The 17500-nt window shown below is 50.7% G+C and overlaps 2 protein-coding genes across 3 annotated transcripts in view; one reads left to right on the top strand and one right to left on the bottom strand.

Annotated features, from left to right (window-relative positions):
* The window catches only part of LOC126576188 (programmed cell death protein 2), a 1465-nt gene extending 739 nt beyond the window's left edge, over positions 1 to 726 (bottom strand). Inside the window, exons 1-4 of the mRNA XM_050237357.1 lie at positions 481 to 726; positions 306 to 403; positions 153 to 234; positions 1 to 92 (exon numbers count right to left, since the gene is read on the bottom strand). The exon at positions 1 to 92 is cut by the window's left edge and continues 139 nt beyond it. Of these exons, the coding sequence (XP_050093314.1) occupies positions 1 to 92; positions 153 to 234; positions 306 to 403; positions 481 to 660 (452 nt within the window). The 5' untranslated portion in view covers positions 661 to 726. The remainder of the gene's footprint in view (positions 93 to 152; positions 235 to 305; positions 404 to 480) is intronic.
* A 514-nt stretch (positions 727 to 1240) lies between these two features.
* Positions 1241 to 17500, top strand: part of LOC126578504 (uncharacterized) — a 28513-nt gene continuing 12253 nt past the window's right edge. For both annotated transcript variants that reach the window (XM_050241129.1, XM_050241128.1), the window contains exon 1: positions 1241 to 2303. The gene's annotated coding sequence lies outside the window, so the exon portion shown is untranslated. The remainder of the gene's footprint in view (positions 2304 to 17500) is intronic.

The following is a 17500-nucleotide window of genomic DNA, read 5'->3' as shown; positions in this document are numbered from 1 at the left end:
CCGCAGTAGTTCACCAATTGGCATCGGCCGCAACGTTTCGGACCACGGCATCCACATACGACGCACAGTGGAACGGGTGACACTACAGCGGGCTATAAAGGACGGTTTGTATTAGCAGCGCGATGCGAAAGCATTCCAAGCATGTGACTTACCGACTCGACGGTTTCATCGGGAGGATTATAATCATAAAATGCATTCCGCCGTGGTAGCTGGCTTCGTAACACTTTTATCGTACTGAAATGGAACCACCCAGTGGTGCGTTATGAATCGAAACCGAGGACGAGGGAAGCAGGTCCCAATCTTACCGCCCATTTCCATCCGATTCACAGGATGCGCTTATGCAGACGAACACGTACAGCACTCTATGAAAGCAACCATCGTTTTCTTCAATAGGTGCGTAAACCTGTAAGCAAGCAAATTGAATAAGTTACCGGCCACTGTAGAGCCACCAACCCCGGTGTCCCCGAGACACCAACATACCTGACAAAGAAAGGCCAACGGTTTGTCGCACCGGGTGCACAGGACTTCCTCCGGTTTCGGCAGATTCTTCAGCTCCAACCACGCCGGTTTGCCGCCCAGTTTGCTGCGGAAAAACTTGTTCGTCAGCAGCCACGAGTCGCACGGTTCCAGGAACCCCAGATCGACCGATGTCGTGGTCATGGTGGTTCAAATTTTCCACATCCACAGCGCGGCGCCGATTTTCCAGAAACGTGCCGTGTGGTTTTGACAGCATCCCCCAAAACGAACGGGTCCACACGTGACGAGTTTCCCCCGGCTAGGTTGATGACGATTTGAATAATTTTCTTTTTAATTCAGCCATCTGTAGGATGATTCGATTTCATGATACTATTCACACACATTTTGTTTTATCATCACTTTTAATTGAGTTTTGCGAAGCGAACGTTGCTCCAAACCAAGATGTGCCTATTAAACAGGGTAAGTCATGCTGGAAAATATACCTCGCGAAGATTAGAACAGTTTGTTGTCCATCTAATCAATTGCATACTCCTTTTTACGATACTATACATGATAGAATCTTTGAAAATTTCCGGAATTCCTTCGTATCCGCACGCTGCCGGGTGATGAACGAAGCAACCGAGCTGTCAACAATAAAAATCCAATATGGCGGTGACAAAAAGTGAAACTTCACCTGTCTGTCTTAAAACACTGGTCGAAGCAGGCAGGCAGGCAGGCAGGCACGCACGAAACTCGCGAGTCTCGATTTTCTCGAGCACACGTACTTTTTCCGGTCCTCGCGATCGACGGCAAAAATTCGGTGCGCCAGCAGAGCGGCAGAAGAATGAATAATCGCTAGCCTAGCTAGTTTAGTGTAGAGTTAGTGCGTGCGTGTCCAGGACAGCAGGACACAGGCAACAGAAAGGACTCTTTCGTGGTGTCAAACTTTCGCATCACGGCCGATGAAGGGTTTTTCGTGCAAAATCCTCCTTCCCAACGAGCAGCGTGCGCGGATTGTGTGAGCAAAGGAAGAAGAAGAGGAAGCAGGCGAAGCAGTTTGAGTGTGTTTGTGCGTGCGTGCGTGTGCCAAGAAGAAAGAAGACGTCGATTTTTTGAAGTAACAGGAGGCGTCGGCGGGTCGTCGTGTAGAGTGGAGTGCTTCGTTTCCGTGACGATTTTTTTCTTTCCTTCCTTCCTTCCTTTCTCTTCCCGTTTCTGTGACGGGTGCGTTTTGCCCTTTGCCGTTCCTTTTCCGCTCGGGCAAGGACGACCGATCGACCGAACCACCTCCCCACCCCACCCTCCCCCTATTGCGGGAAGAAACCAGTGTGTGTGCGCGAGTGGTGTGTGTCTGTACGTGCGCGAGCGTGCGTGCGTGCGTGCGTGCGCTGACGAGAGTGTGCATGTGTAGACACGTTTTCGTCGCTGCTCAGTCAAGGTGCCATCGGCAAAAGCGGCCGCCGTTCACTTACATCCAACAATCAGCAGCAGCAACAGCAGTAACGACGGCGACGGTAGCGGCGGAGGAAAAGTAAAGGGAGGAGGAGCAGGAGGAGCATCAGTTAGTAGCAAAGCCTGACGAGCCTTCGCTAGAAAGGACAAAGAAAGTGACGCGTGCTAGTGTGTGTCTGTACGTACAGTGCGTGCGTGCGTACGTGCGTGCGTGCCTCGCTGTCGGTGTGTGAGTGAGTGTGTGTATGTGTGCGCCGCGAGTTGTTCAGCGAGCAGGAAGAAGAAGCTGCTGCTAAATCGTCGTCCGATATGCCATCATCACCTTCACCAAAAGTCGACGGTCGGCGGCGGTCCACACGGTAGCTGCTGCTTTATGATTTTTGCCGGTTTGCAAGGTAAATTCGGCAGAAGAGAAGTAGTAGGCCATCCTTACCTACCATTTACAGTGAGCTATACTGAGGAATACAAAGAAAAACTTCGCTAATTTTACGTGTATATAATGGGTTGAGGAAAACATAATTCATTTCATTTTACTTTTTGGCATTTCTTCTATTCCGCTATGAGTTACAGGATGTTGGAAGATGGAAGTTTACAAAGTATCTGTTCGATGCATTTCACATCTATGCTTTGATGAAAGTGAAAACACAAGCCAGGACTCTGAAACTGTACATGGTCTCTTCGGTTTTGTATATTACAATACTGGCAGTTTGTGCAAACGTGCAGAAGCTAAGGGTAGACTATAAATCATTTGCAAACGTTTTGCTGCTTTGGTACCAGTTCAATCGACACCGAAAACGAGCGAGAAGATTGAATTTCCTTCAACAAATGTTGGATTTTGGTATGAGATCGTGCCATTTCCTAACCGGATACTGATTGGTAACAAGGAAGGCCATACATTTTACCCCTTTTGTGCAAATATTTGGAGCTTTACAGTCATTCTCATTAAGATCTTTACTCTTCATTTTAAGACCGTTTGAAGCTAACGATGGATGAGAAATGATCAGAATTAACCAAAAGAATAGAAGAGGTGTTGATGTTCCATGGATGGATTGTTACAGTAACACTCTGAGAGCTTCGTTGCGATGTTCCAGCATGAAGTTCAAACCAACCACTAAGCGATTACCTCCAAGATTTACAAAATTTCCTTGATGACGAGCGACTGGAATTATGTGAAGTCTCTGTGGAAATCGATTGCTTGAGTTGAAATGTATCTTCAGCATGTAACGCTTAGGAGGACCTAGACAATTCCATCTAAGCAGCCCAAAAATCAAGTTTGTCACAGTCAGGGTTTTTTTTGGGGGATTCGTTCGAGAAACCCCAGCAGCAATCGGTGAAATCTTGAGCCGCAAATCGGCGGCTTCGTGCTTTCGCTCGCGACTAACGAGCCAGCACCTCCGCCACCCTCCTCGATCATCGTATGTTGCTGCTGCTGCTGCTGCTGCTGCTGGTGTTGCTAGAACAGATAGAATCGCGAGTGTGTGTGGGTCCACCGTGGTATAATGGGTTAGCACACGGCCGGGGCGAGCAGGGGATAAGCAGATAAAAGAAGAAGAAGAAGAAGAAGAAGAAGAAGAAGAAGGTGAAGAGGAGGACACACGAGTCGCGTGCGTGTGTCAGAAGAGCAGAGAAATCCTCCTCCTCCAACTCCTCCTCATCGCAGCTTATTGGAGAGGATCGAATCGACTCGGAATGAATAGCAGAGAGCTGCGGGTGGGTGGAGAATGATTAAAGTGTGTAGTGGGAGGGGACGATGAGGCAACGAGCTTTGAGCTGGTGTTAGTTGTTGGCCCATGCTGCTGCTGCTGCTGCTGCTGCTGTGATCGCGTGTCGTGTGTCTCTCTGTGTGTGCATGGTTGATAAAGTGTCGAAAGGTGTACACTACAAAGGGGTACTTTCTTTCGACAAAGGGTTCCACCGGAGAGTGCGATTGGCATGTCCTCCGAGCGGCCCTCTTTAGCCTTTCTCAGCCGGATGTCGGAAAAGTCCTAAAATTTCACGCCGAAGGAGCAGCAGCTTTTGAGCGAGCGCCCCTTGGCGTGAGGCGGTGGCGGCGCTCGGTCGCGTATTTTTTGGTGCTTCTTTTTTTTGGGGTTTCAGGCCTTCTATCTCCTCTTCAACGCCGTGTGCTGCGCACACTTCAGGGCCCACACCACCCCCTCGTATTGGCGAGTAGTAGTAGTAGTAGTAGTAATGGTGGTAGTAGTTTGCCATGAAAACGCGACAGAGGGGTCGTGTGTGCGCTCGCGGGCGCGTGGCTGTGTGTTTGTGTACGTACGTACGTGTGCACCCGCTGTCCGATAGATGAAGGTTCGCGCGTGTGTTTCTCGGTGTAGTGGTTGGTCTCTAGCAGCAGCAGCAGCGAGCGAATCGTCGTCGTAACCAACGGCAAAGGGGAGAAGTGGGTGAAAGGGGTGGTTTCTATGCAAAGCACACATCACACGACGACGACGACGCCGCCGTCGTGTTACATCCACACGCTTGACGACAAAAAGTTCGATCGTCGAGCCTCGTGCACGGAGATAGAGAGAAATGAGGATCTTTCACATGCGGGGCTCTGTACGTGTGTTGTATGTGTGCACGAAACACATCTCCAACTACAGCAGCCTCAGCATTGGTTGCTGAGACAGAGCACCGGCGATTGTGCGAAATTGCTCGTAGAAACAGCGAAGGCGTAATGTTAATCGCAGTAACCTACGTCCGTAACATTCGTTAATGAAATTTATGGCCCAGAATGTGTCGTGAATCATGTCCCCCGATGCTTTAAAATGCTGGATAATCGAGCGAATAGAGAACGATTTTATGCTCACATCCTCAACAGGGAAGATCCGCCAGGCACACTCCTCGCGGTGCTGCTGCTGCTGCTGCTGTTGAGTGATTATATTCGTTCGAGTGTATTGGTGCGATGTGTGCGCCCCCTCGATCCCCACCCTATTATGCTGCTGATGTTACGGCGATGTATTCGTGTGTCCGATGGTGGTTTCTGGCTCTCGCGTGATTTTCGTTGCGAAAGCGAGCATGAAACTGAGAGTTTTTGCTCTTTTCATCGAACGAGCGACCGGTGGAGCTGGGAGTGGAGAGCTGCTGCAAATTTGAGGCAAAAAAAAATTATGTTACTAACCAGCCACCACCACCAGGTGTGGTGTGTGCGCCGGTCGGACTTCCACTCGATATATGCTCCACCGCCCTAAACCCCCACCACACACAGGCTCACTGTCTACTTTTCTATTGGTTTCTCTGTGCTACTGCTGCTAGTGGTGGTGGTGGTGGTGAACGATTTTGACATTTCCATCGGCGACCCTCGCTTGGGAGAGCGACAAAGACGGTAGACGGGGATTCTCTTTCTTTGTTTCGCGTGTTCTGGAAGAAGGTGTCATCGAGGGTGGTGGTGCTGGTGGTGTGGTAGGGCCGGGGGGAGTCCATCGAGAGAGGAGGATCCCGGCACCGGAACAACGGATCGTATCCTTCAGCCGGATCTTAAAGAAGGGAGCAAATGAGGAATCGTTTGAATTTTCCGGAAAAGAAAGCAAACTTTTCTCTCATTCCAATCTCGTTTAAGGGTTTTTGAATAACTTGGGCTAAATCTTGGGACTATTCTGCGATGCCGCCACCGTCACCACCGTCGATTAAAGTCAACGAGTCAATAGATGTCGCACACGCTGGTGGTGGTGGTGGTGGTGGCCAAGAGTATGTGTGCTGCTGAGAGAGGGAGGGGAGTCGGTTATGGTAATGCTATGATAATTCGACCAGATCAACGTTCCACCTTTTTTACTCTCCTTTCTCTCTCTCTCTCTCTCTCGCTCGCTCGCTCATCAACACAGTCTCAGTCTAACTCTTTCTCTCTTCCACCATCCCGTGTCCCGCGAAATAGTGCCATGGACGACACAAGATCCGTTATTTGATTAAAGCACGACCCTTTTGCTGCCGACCGTTCGTCCCCCCCGCGATCTTCTTTCGTATTTTGCGACCCTCGCCTCGCGGTGACTTTTGCTCTACAGAGTCAGCCATCCCTGGTAGTAGCCCCCGGGATATGTGGAACACAGTTTCGATCGTAGTGCTTCGAGTGATCGAAGCCTCCAACGCCTAAATAGTCTGAATACTCTGAGGCCACAATAGAGTCCGACAAGCAGTCGTCACCTAGCAACAAATGAACCCTACTATAAAAGAAGGAACCAATTGTGAGACCTGCTGCAGTAGGCGGTGGAAAGAGCCGATGATCTGCTGCTGCTGTTGGACGGACTCCCTGGCAACATACTGGAGGTGCATTTCTAGTAGCCGGGGTGTTTTTTTTTTATGCCGGCAGACGCACGGAAGCTGAGTTTCGATAATCGTTTTTTTTTCCTTTCGTTTCTCTTTGGAAGGTGGGGGGCGATTTGCCTCCTAGCCGCACGCTCGCGATCCCCCCCCCCCCCCCTTTTGAATGGAGATCGCGCTGAGATGATTGGGGCCGCTGGCAACCACCATTAACACGCTTCTGTGTGTGTTGGTGTTTGCGGCAGAAAGATCGCGTTCCGGTGCCCCGCTAGGTGACCGAGTCCCGGAGTCTCGCCAAGTGTGTTGGTCCGCCGGTTGCTGCCGCTGTTACGTGCATTGTGCACGACGCAGTGTTGCGGTAGTAGCCGCTTTAGTAGTAGTATTAGTGGAGGTGGTAGTAGTGTGGACTACTCTTTCCGGAACCCGATCTCGTCCGCACGACGCGCACGCTGCTGCCACGGCACCCCCTTCCACACGGCACAACTCTTGGGATGGTGACATACAGACACCAGGAGGGGTGAGAATGGGGTGGTGGTGATGGGGGTGGCTCTCGGCGAACGATAGAGGAAATAGAGGAGAACGGGTTGTAAAGGTTCGGTAGAGGGGGGGGGGACACACCAGGGAGACGGAATGGTATGGAATGGATGGATTTCCTGATCGACGGAAGGCACGCATCCCGCGCGAGGCCGATTGTATTGTTCCCCCAAAAAAAACACACGCACACGACGCCCATTGACCATGTAGAAGCATGTATAGGGGTTTTTTTTTTAATGTAGCTTGCGGGAGGAAGAGGAGAAGGTGTGGAACGCATGTTGCCGGGACGGGGGACGAAAATGCTCATCAAATTAAACTCACACCCGCCGAGACACACACACACGTACCAATAAGGCGTAGTATGCGGACACACGACCAAAAACCACAATCTCCGGACCCCTTGCTTCCCCTCCACCACCCATTATGGTTCATAATGTTGTCACACATGCATGCACCTTGGGTTCGGTCCTTAACATCCAACATCCCCTCACCCTTCTATTAGAAACACTCACATACCGTCACCGACCGAACACAGTAGCCGGGCGAAAGTCGGTCTCGAAACAGCCGAAATCTGATCCCCACATGCAAAAAGAGAGTGGTGGTGGGACCACATGGAAAGGTGGTGCAGGGTGCGGGATGAAGTCAAAACCGCGTCAAAGTTGGCTGGCTGGCTGGTTGGCATCATCATCGAACGAGCGTGCGAGCGAACAAAGTAGTCGGCGAGAAGGTGAAGAGATCGAGAGGCAGAGATCGTCGTCGCCATCGCCATCGCCGCCTATGCTCGCGGAAGCCACCGATCGCGGTAGGCCATGAGAGCGAAAGAGAGGAAACAAATGATCAGGCGTGGGGAAGAAGGGGTTGTCAGCAGCAGCAGCAGCAGCAGGGTGTGGTGTGTGCGGTGTAGTAGCTCGCAGCGCAGCGCAGCACAGCACAGCGGAGGAACGATGATTTGTCCTTGAGCAAGGAACACCCCGCGTACCACGGACACACGCGCGAGCGCACACACCGCAACAAGCAACAGCCCCACACACATGTGTGTGCAGCATACATCGCGGTTCCCACAAACACACAGAAATCGGGGCGATTGTGTTGGAGACAGCCGCATACATCGCTGTTGCGCTTCCGTGGATGGTGTTGGTGTGTCGTGTGGTTGCCGGCAACCATGGCATGCTGCCGCTGACAAGCATGACAAGGGGTTGGGAAGGGGTTGGGAAGGGATTGTGAAGGGGGATGATGGGGGATGAAAGGGTGGTGTGAGCCGCAAAGAGTTGTCGTCGGCTTAGTGTGCCGCTTGTTCAAAACTTCAGCAGTCTCGCACCCGTTTTCTCTCTTTCTCTCTCTCTCTCTCTCTCTCTCTCTCTCTCTCTCCTCTGCACTCTAGCAACATGGATATGGGATTGGCGCCTGGGAAGGAGAAGGCATCACGCTAATCGCCTTTTTGGTCAAGGTTTTCCTTAATTTTTTTTATTAAACAAAAAGAAAAAAAAAAGCGATTCCATTCCCCCTTACGCATGACGCATTATCTGTCGGTGTGCGTGAGCGAGTGTCATAAAAATACATAAATATATTCTAATTTGTTCTCCCTTGTTCGCCACAGAACACCAAAAGGGGGGTTGGTTTCACGCGGAACCCATTCACACATCCACACGCACACACCGCGAATCCCCACGATAGAAGGACGTTCGGAAGGGAAGGGGGGGGGGGGGGGGAGGGTACAGTGCGTGTCCCTTGCCATGTGCGCCATTGCATAATTTCGCATGTGGACGGCGGCACCCCTTCGCGCGCTCTGCGCTCTGGACGTCGCCAACTTCTTCGCTCAGGACTCAGGCCAGAAAATGTACGGAATGTTGCTTCTGGATTTCTGGCTTCTGTTTCGTCGTTTTTCCCAAGAAGGAAAGGGTCCTTCTTTTTGCCCTAAGATACTTATCATCAGGATCATCGCGCACACTGTGGAGAATCGCTGGATTTTTTTTTTTTTGGAAGGAAACCCGTTCTTATGACGTTTTTGTCCGCGTGTGACCATCCGAAATACCCTACGGGACCTGCCGCTATTTGGCTCAAGGTCGCCAACAATCCGTGGCCCTCGTGTGTGCTGTGTGCGAGCGAGAAAGCAGCCACAGGATGAGCAGAGCGGAAGAGTGCGCTGTATTCCTTTGGTTCTTCTCTCGGGTTTATGCTTTCCGCGGCCTGCCTTGCCCGGTTTGAGGCCGGAACTTTCTAATGTTTCGCCTACTAGATTGGACGCACGATGTTTGGAGTTGGAGGCTGGTTGGAAGGCCGGTGATTCTTTTCGTCGATGACCGAAAATGTCCTCACTTTTGGGGCGAAAGAGGGGGAATGGAGCATTTTTGGAAGAGCTTTTCACCTGTGTCCACTCACACAGCTCGCAATCTATGCTCCTAAACTGTTGCTTTTGAACATGCACTCCCCCCCGGAGAGCGATTGAACGACCAGCGATTGAGAGACATTTTTTAATTTTCGAATTTAAATACGAAAATATATTTGTCAGCAACGATCGATGCGTGCCCCCGAAAAAAAGGCTCTGCAGAGGGTAGTAGTAGGACGACCTCGAGATGAAATGGCCCGGAAGTAAATCCGAAAACCGTCCGAAGAGAGAAGCATCTCTAGAGTAGTGTTGTGCGATTTCCACGTCGTCAAAGGAACCAGAGGGAGAAAGGGAGAGAGAGAGAGAGCGCTAGTGAGCGAGCGAGCACACAAGATTAGGAGCATGATTCTGACAAAGAAGCTTATTAGATGGATGGACGTCCTGGGGTCGGTCGGGGTCTCTATATAGCATAATGCGTTGTAGGAAGAAAGCAAGAAAGAAAGGAGGAACGGGGCGAGAAAATCGTTCGCGAAACTCCTCGGTGCCGGTAAAAATCGGGTCAACGCCATAACCGGCCTCCCCTCTCCTGCTTCCCGCATCCTCCTTCTCCCTTCTCTGCCCTCCACAAAACGGAACGGATTTTCACTCTCTTTTCCTGCATCTCGCTCCACCCGAACGCTCGCACTCTCTCTTTCGCACGCGCACACCGGGGGCACCAGCGAGAGAGAGAGGAGCCAACTTGGATCGCTGCTTTGGGTGGTTCGGTCGGTTCGCCGCGTTTGTCGTCAGATGGGAAATTCCTTGCGATGAAGCCACGCGGGCAAGGGAGGCGAACAGGGCAAGTTTCTCTCGCTCACGCGGATGGAAGCGAGTTTTCCTTTGTTTTTCCTGTCCCCTGGAGAGTGGCCGCTGTTTTTCGGGCTTTTTTTTTTCTTTTGGTGTAACGTTGGTTACACAAACGCACGCACACAGACACACACGTAACCTGACACATGCGCATTAGGATGCCACCCAACACCAGTCTCCACCTCTCCCTTCTTGTTAGAGGGCTTTTCCCAACTTTGTTCTCTCGTTTTCACGTTCTGTAAATCTCTGAAGCGGGAGAGGCCGGAAAAGCCGGAAAACGAGAAAAGAGTGCTCGCAATTTTGTGTATGTGTGTTGTGTCCTGTCCAACACTACAGCACTGGCGGTTCCTTTATTCGATTCCCTTTTTTCCATCGCCTACGTCGATCATTACCATTGGGCGAGCACGACGGCGGTGGTGCTATCCCCGAGAAACAGCATCTTGTGTGATCTTGATCGCGCATGGAAGAGAAGAAGGAAAACCACGTCATCCCCAGCTCTCGCTTGGCGTCCACCGCAAAACCGGCATTTTTGGGGGGGTAGCGCACGCTCTCATCGTCCACCGGGGGTGGCCACCAGCACAACGAGAGCGCGCGCACCAGTGATGTGCCGGCGGTTGCTCTTTCTGTCTTCTCTTTCGGGTGGCTTCTCTCATACACTTTCACTCAACCCGTTCACTTCCGGTGGCGGTGAAGGTGGAGATCGCGGGGGTGTGCACACATGCACACCCACGTGCACACGAGCGCACACCTGACGGACGGATGTGACGTGTGGTGATGAATGATGGTGGTGGCGGTCTCTGAACTCTCCTTGTCGTTTACTCCGCTGGTGGCCACCAACCCCCTTTTCCACACCTGATAATGAGCGATGGGACAATGATGGGGGTTGGAGGAGGGTATTAACAATGAATTTGTTTAGTCATCGTTAAAACAATTTTCGTTAGTTTTGTGTAACTTGATTTTTTCGTAACCGGTTTCCGAAATTGGATCCAAACTTTTTGTGAACTTTGTCACTTTTCTGGTGCATGCATCGAGACTTTGCGAATTTACTTCTTGATTTCAAGTGCCTAGCAAAACCTAACTTACTGTATGTGTTTTTTTATGATTTAACATCCTATTTACGCCGTAGAGAATTGCTTCTTTCGAACATTACGATTCGTGCGAGCGATTCTGATTCTGACTTTTCCACCTATTTTGTGTGCTGGTTCTCTGTGACATACGAGGCATCATCACAGTTAGCCGTTGCCGTTACCATCGTCAACCATCTCCTAAAACCGATCCCTCCGAGTGTGATCTCTTCTCGCTTGCCTCTCGAGTGCACTGTGCACGCAGAGTTCAGAGATCCTAGGGGCCACCGTGGAGTGGTGGCCGTGGTTGCTCTCACGACGAGATCCATCCTCACAGACCATCAAACGAACCTGGTCGACCAACCAACCCAACCGACCGACCGGTTCGCGATCCTTCACTTTTCGACCAAAGTCGTCGCAGAGAAGCTAAGATGTTGCCGTGAAAAAAAAATCTCAACTTTGTCTTTGGGACGGGGAAAGCGGACACACGCGCGCCGCTCCCCTCGGCTGGCTGGCTCTCTTTCACTCCTAGCTGTGGCCGGCTGTAGCTTTTCGAATAGACGCCCGAGTTGCGTGGTCGCTACAGCACCCCGCGAATGGTTGGTATTGGTGGTGGTGGATACGGGTCCATCACCCTTTTTGCCGCCGCCCCGTGTGGTTGGCGGACAGCGGACCTACGTTGTGTCGTGTCGTCGTCTTCGCTGTTGGGGTGTGACGCAAGCGATGTCAATACACGATTGCTCCTTGCTCCCCAAGGACTTGCGTTGTTGGATTCGCCGCGTCTCGCCGGTAGAAGCGTGTGTCCTATAGATGAAAGCTCACAAGCTGCGGACTTGTGAACAACCTGAACAAAGTTAGTTCGCGTTGGCTGATGGGAGCTGATTAATAGAAGAAAAAAGAAACGGTTAACCAAAGACAATCAATCGATGATAACGCTTTTGTTAACTGAAAAAGGCACGTCGTCGATATGCGAGAAAGGGGATTAACTGACCTTTGATTCGGACGCAGCAAGTAGCCTACTTTGTCACAGTCCGGTTCTCAATCAAGCACTTGATATCTTGATCAGTGATCAATCGAAATTGGGCCGCATATCTAACGTTCAGTGAGCTTTACTTCCAGGCTGCTTCCATCCAGGATTTCTTCCAAAGGTCCTAGGGAAACGGTGCAAATCTAGTAGGCTAAAAAAGAAGTGAGAAGGATGCTAAGGCGTGTTGCGCGGTTCTGGATTCAGTGTTCCACCTTGTGCCGGCGCCTGGCATTCCTTTGTCCCGATTATTATTCACTTACTTCCGGCATGTTTGAACAGCTTGCTTTTGTTTGTCACCGTTGTCACCGTCCCGAAGACTGAGGCGGCGTGTGATATGGGTTTAGGGGCCACCGTCTGCGCGCAACCATCGTTCGCTCGCACGCTCGTGGTCTTTATTGATACACATCGTCAGCCTACTACTTTTTTTTCCAGCCTTTTGTTGGTTTTGGTCTGCTTGTGCGTCTACTTCTATTACTTCGGGAAATACCCCAAAAAATATGTCTACCACACGCAACGGGCGGGGCTGGCACACGTGCGTGGAAATACTGGGTTGTTTTATTTTTTTTTTCTTCCCTTTACTGTTTGCGCGACAAAAGTGTGTTCCATTGATTAATATCATCGCCGGAGACTTGATAACCTTGCCCCGGGGGTCGTATCGTAGACCGTTGCTAGACAAAATCGACTACAGGACGCGAACACAGATGGACGGGGTTTGGATTGCACCACGAAGCGACGAAACTATAATTAGGGAGAGGCGTTTAGTGGTCGCGCCAGTGCTGTGTGTCCAATTAGATAACTTAGCGATCGATCCAGCGCGTGCTTTGGACTGTACATGATTCACATTAGAACCCACCTCGCACCCCACCCCCTCGGCTCCGGCAGGTGTCAATTGGTTCGACTAGAAGGCAAAAAGCGTGGTGGGGGGTACGGGGGCAGTGCGTTGTGTGCGCGCGGTGGTTGAATACCGTCGTTCACCGTGACAACGACGATGACACACCATTGCTGCGCGCTAAATTGAAATTCTATTTTCTTTTCTGTCGATTCGGTTGGTTGGTTGGTCGGTCGGTCGGTCGGTCGGTCGGTCGGTCGGTGGTTGTGTTCCCGCGCCTGGTGAGCAGAAGGCGCCACCACCACTCTTTCTGGAACAAAGAAACGCACGGCACCCCGAGGGGGCGCTTGTTGGTGTCGTTAAGAAGTTGCTCGCCGAGGAGAACGATGTAACACACTGGTATCTGTTCCCGGGGATCGAAGAAAAGGTTTATTAATGTCACAACCGCGTCAACAATCATGTGCTGCCACCGCGCGTCTCACGGTCGGAACCGGAAGAAACCCCTTCCTTCCTGCTCTTTCTCGTCTCTTTGAATTTTGTCGTCAATTTTCGAAGGTTGAAGGAAGTGGAAAGAAATGGAGCGAGCGAGCGAGTGAGCGAGCTAGTGAGGAGAAGGAGCAGGGGAAGAGGGTGTGAAAAGCTAATTTTAAGAGTTCGATAATGAATAAAGTAAAATCTATTAATTTCGCACGTCTTGCCGGTCATGGAGGGATCTATTGATCGCTAATTTTGTCGTTCTGGTGCTATGCACTAAAGCGACCGAGACGACCAAGAAGGTGGTGGGTGGACCATAGACACACACACACACACACCCTTTTGTGTAAATCAACAAACCATCTTCCCTGCCCATCTTTGCCCATCAACAAGCCCCATGTACTGTTGCTTGGGGGAGGAATGAAAGAAAACGAATAAAAAACGAGCTGCTGCTGCAGCCTCAGCCATTGCTTGAGGTGTTGTCCCAGTTTCGCCGAGATTCGCGAACATCATGGGTGTGTCCGCCCTGAGAAAGGTGTTTCGAGAACAGGTGAGCGGCGGTGGATGGTGTGCTAATGAGAAGCCGAACATCATAGCCACATGTATTACGGGGATCAATTTTCTGGGATGTGTTAAATTTCGGATCGGTGGGACCGTCTGGCGATCGATCGTCGGTCTGCGGCAGCTGGGGGTGAAGGAAGGTGTGTCTCTTGGAGACCTTGTGGAATCGCTTATTAAGGAAAAGCTCATCGGACGATCACGGACTTCATTGTTTGAGGCTTGTTCGCTATCGACCATTAATAAGAGGTGTGGGATCTGCGTCATTGGTAGGAATATTCGCCAGGTGCTGTACTTTACGAGATGATGTTATGTTGTACAGCCCTTTGGATGATAGTGGACCATCCTTTCAGCACCAAATGAGAATTGAATTGTTGCTGAAAATAGCACCCGTTGGATGCGTTATGCAGGGAAACAGTTAGCAGCAAATAAGATCAAGTACTCATTGAATGAACTCAACTGGATCAGTTTGTCATGTGCTATTTTATATCCCTTGTCCCCAAATTACAAGATTCCAAGCCAATAACCGTGATAATTTCTATTTTCTAGCGTCAACACTATACGATATTAGGCTTAGAAATTGGTGAAATCCCAGAAAACTGATCGAGTACGTCTGTTTTGCAAGTTGAAAGTTCATTCGTTTGGCAAAAGATGAATTTGTAACCATCCTTTAAAAGTAAGCCAAAAAAATTGGGAAGTTTATTAAATTTGTAAATATCATTTACAGATACAGTTTTCCTGGTAGCAGTAGCAGTAGAGAACGACAGAAGAATCGAAGAAAAGAGTTGGCCTTTGCGTGCGCGCGCGCAACTGCCACAACTGTAGTGACTTTCCCCGCCCCGACAATCGCACGAGACCGATAAGAGAGACGGATGCAAAACGAATTACGGAACGTGCTACAAAGTAGTAGCCACACAAACTCTTCACCCCATCGGTTACGATTTTATTTGATTTCTTTTTCTCTCAATCGTGGTTCCTTGGCATGATGTACCGCCGGTGTACCGCCTGTGTACGGAGGGCAGCGGTCACTTCACAAACCGTCGGTCGTAACCGATTTAATCGTGAATCGCCGGCTGCAACCGATAGTCTCTCGTGCGTAAAACAGCAAAGATGCACAAACCGCGAGTCGCGAGCCCACTCGGAGGAACAACCTCGCCGCTTCGTTGTGTTCGACCTCTTCTGCTCGTCGCCCCGCTGATAAGCGCTCGTCTGTTCGCGTGCGCTCGATGTGAGCACCACCCCAAGTCGGTGCCAAATGTCAAGGTGGAATCGTCGGGTGTCACAGAAGATGATTAGGTGACTTGTTCGCGTCGGCTTGGAATTGCCAGTGAATGGTGATCGGAACAACAAAGGCACGCGCTGTACTGTTCTCTCCACTCTACTGCAGTGCAGTGACCACCGGTTTGAGAAGAGAGGCTAGGTGACAGACAAAGGCCGCGGTGGCACAGACTCACAGCCGAAATTCAAACCGCCGCGCGACCGTTTGATAACGGCGACGGATACAGTCTCTCCCGTTCTCTTGCTTTTGCTTGCCTGTGGATAAGAATCTTGAAAATTATGAAGCAGAAAAACGCGAGGAATCGTTGTCAAATGAATGATTTCAACTGATAACAATACACGTACGCACGTACGTTATGTTTTGTTTTACTTTTTATCGAACTTTTGATTGACTTTTCCAGCCCCCTGGCCACCGGGACGGGGTGGCCGGTGCTGTGCAGCCGCGCCAGTAGATATGGCAATAATAATGAAACACAGAAGGAGGGAGGGAGAGGGTAGATATGATGGTAAGGTGTGATGGTTTCGAGCCAGATAATAGCGTCGCCGCGACCCCGTGGTCGGGGGACGGCGCTGTGACGTTCTTGAAGAGATTTTACCAGACTTTCGGTCATCATCATGCTTCTCAGCTCAGGGCTTCCGTGCCCCCCCCCCCCCCCTCCCAAAAAAAGAAGGCGAAAACGAGAGTGAACGAATCAGGAAAGAAGGGGTGTGATGACTTTCGATCCTTATCTTATCAACCTACCGGACTCGACTAGACTTGGCTCACGACCCGATCTTTTGGCACAGAGTAAGGGGAGGATGTTTGCAGAAGAGCAATTAAGCGATGTACGGACACAAGCGGGTACATGCTCTTTCTCTCTGTCGCACAGTTTATGTAATAATCTGTGCAAGCACAACACCCCAGACAGCCAGTCTTGGTGTGGCCGATGGCCCACCCCTTTCGGGTTCTTATCGTAGATGCTACGCCGGTGGTACATTAATCCTGTGAACTCTCTTCCCTCTCGCCATTCTCCATCATTGCCCAAAAATGGGGACCTACAGCCACAGCTCAGATTAACACTTCTGGGCGCACGCGGATCACTCCGTGTCGTCCGTGACCAAAGAAAGAATGTGCAAGGATTTCAACAACAAAAATAACCTTATCCCCCCTACGACCTCTAGCCCCTGGCCTTTCCTATCCGTCCAACATGCAAGCAAGAAGAAGCCACAGCAGCCGCCCAGTCTCTAGACCAGTAGCAGCAGTAGCAGAGCAGTATCAATGAATGGGTGACGACGAAGAGGCGCGCACCCCACAGGAGGAGGCGACGCGGATCGGAAAAACGAACACTTTTCCTTTCAACACTTGCGTATGTGTGTGTTTATGTGTATGAGAGAGAGAGTAAGAAAGAGAAAGAGAAGGAGAGATTGAGGAACATCACTGGGTTAGCGAAAGAAGAGCGGGCGGGGGAGGGGGTGACAAAAGGAATTACGTCGTTTAGAACCAGAACTGTGAACCTAGTCGTCGGTTGGTCGGTCTAAATGGGGAACGGGGAGAGTACGGAAGAAGGGTAGAACAAACTCGGACACGGACACACACAGAGCGACTCAACCAAACACAATCGCTTATACGTAATATGCAATTGCGTCTTTTTTAATAGATTCTCCTTCTCGTTTTCGCGTTTCGTCCCACGATTAAGACGCCCCGGGGTGTCGTAGGGAGGAGATTGTGAAGAGTTGCTGCTGCTGCTACTGCTGCTACTGTGAGGGAAGAGTTCCGCGTGGCTGGCATGTGGATTGTGAGAACAAAAACAAAAAAAAATGGCACAAAACACGTGTGGGGCTCCGTGTCGTTGCTTGCGAATTGTTCTCTACCGTTTCACCACGCCCGGGATCTTCCCGGATTCTTCGGAGTTCGGAGAGAACGATCGCTGATCGTGATGATCGTATTTTAAATGTTTCTTTCTTTGAAAATTACATTCTTTTCGGAGCATATGTTGGAATAGTTTGTTGATGTGCTCAAGAAAGTGAACAACGTATTCTTCGCGTCCCTAGAATGTGAGAAAAGACCACCGCAGCATTCTTCTGGTCCCCGCATGGCCGGCACAGGGATAGGAAAATGGTACGTCGTCATTCTTGAATTGTGTGATTAGCTGCTGAACGGCTTTTGAAAGTCTGAACGGCAGATTGGGGGGATATCTTGAAACATGTGCGCCGCCGGCTTTCATCTTCCGTATCCGGAGGGCGCCACACATTCAAACCTCTGACGCGGCGGCAAGAACAGATTTAGAAACAAACATTCCTGTGGTGGCGGCGGCTTTGTCGCTCCTTACTGCTCCCGATCGTCTAGCAGGCCGGTGGTGCCGCTGCTGCTGGTGGTGTTGGTGGCCCTTGCCTAGCGTGCGGAAGACTTGGCTTCCGATCGGGTG

This window comes from Anopheles aquasalis, chromosome 3 (genome assembly GCF_943734665.1).
Source record: "Anopheles aquasalis chromosome 3, idAnoAquaMG_Q_19, whole genome shotgun sequence".
In the NCBI taxonomy this organism is placed as follows: domain Eukaryota; kingdom Metazoa; phylum Arthropoda; class Insecta; order Diptera; family Culicidae; genus Anopheles; species Anopheles aquasalis.
This window is presented reverse-complemented; position numbering and strand designations above follow the sequence as displayed.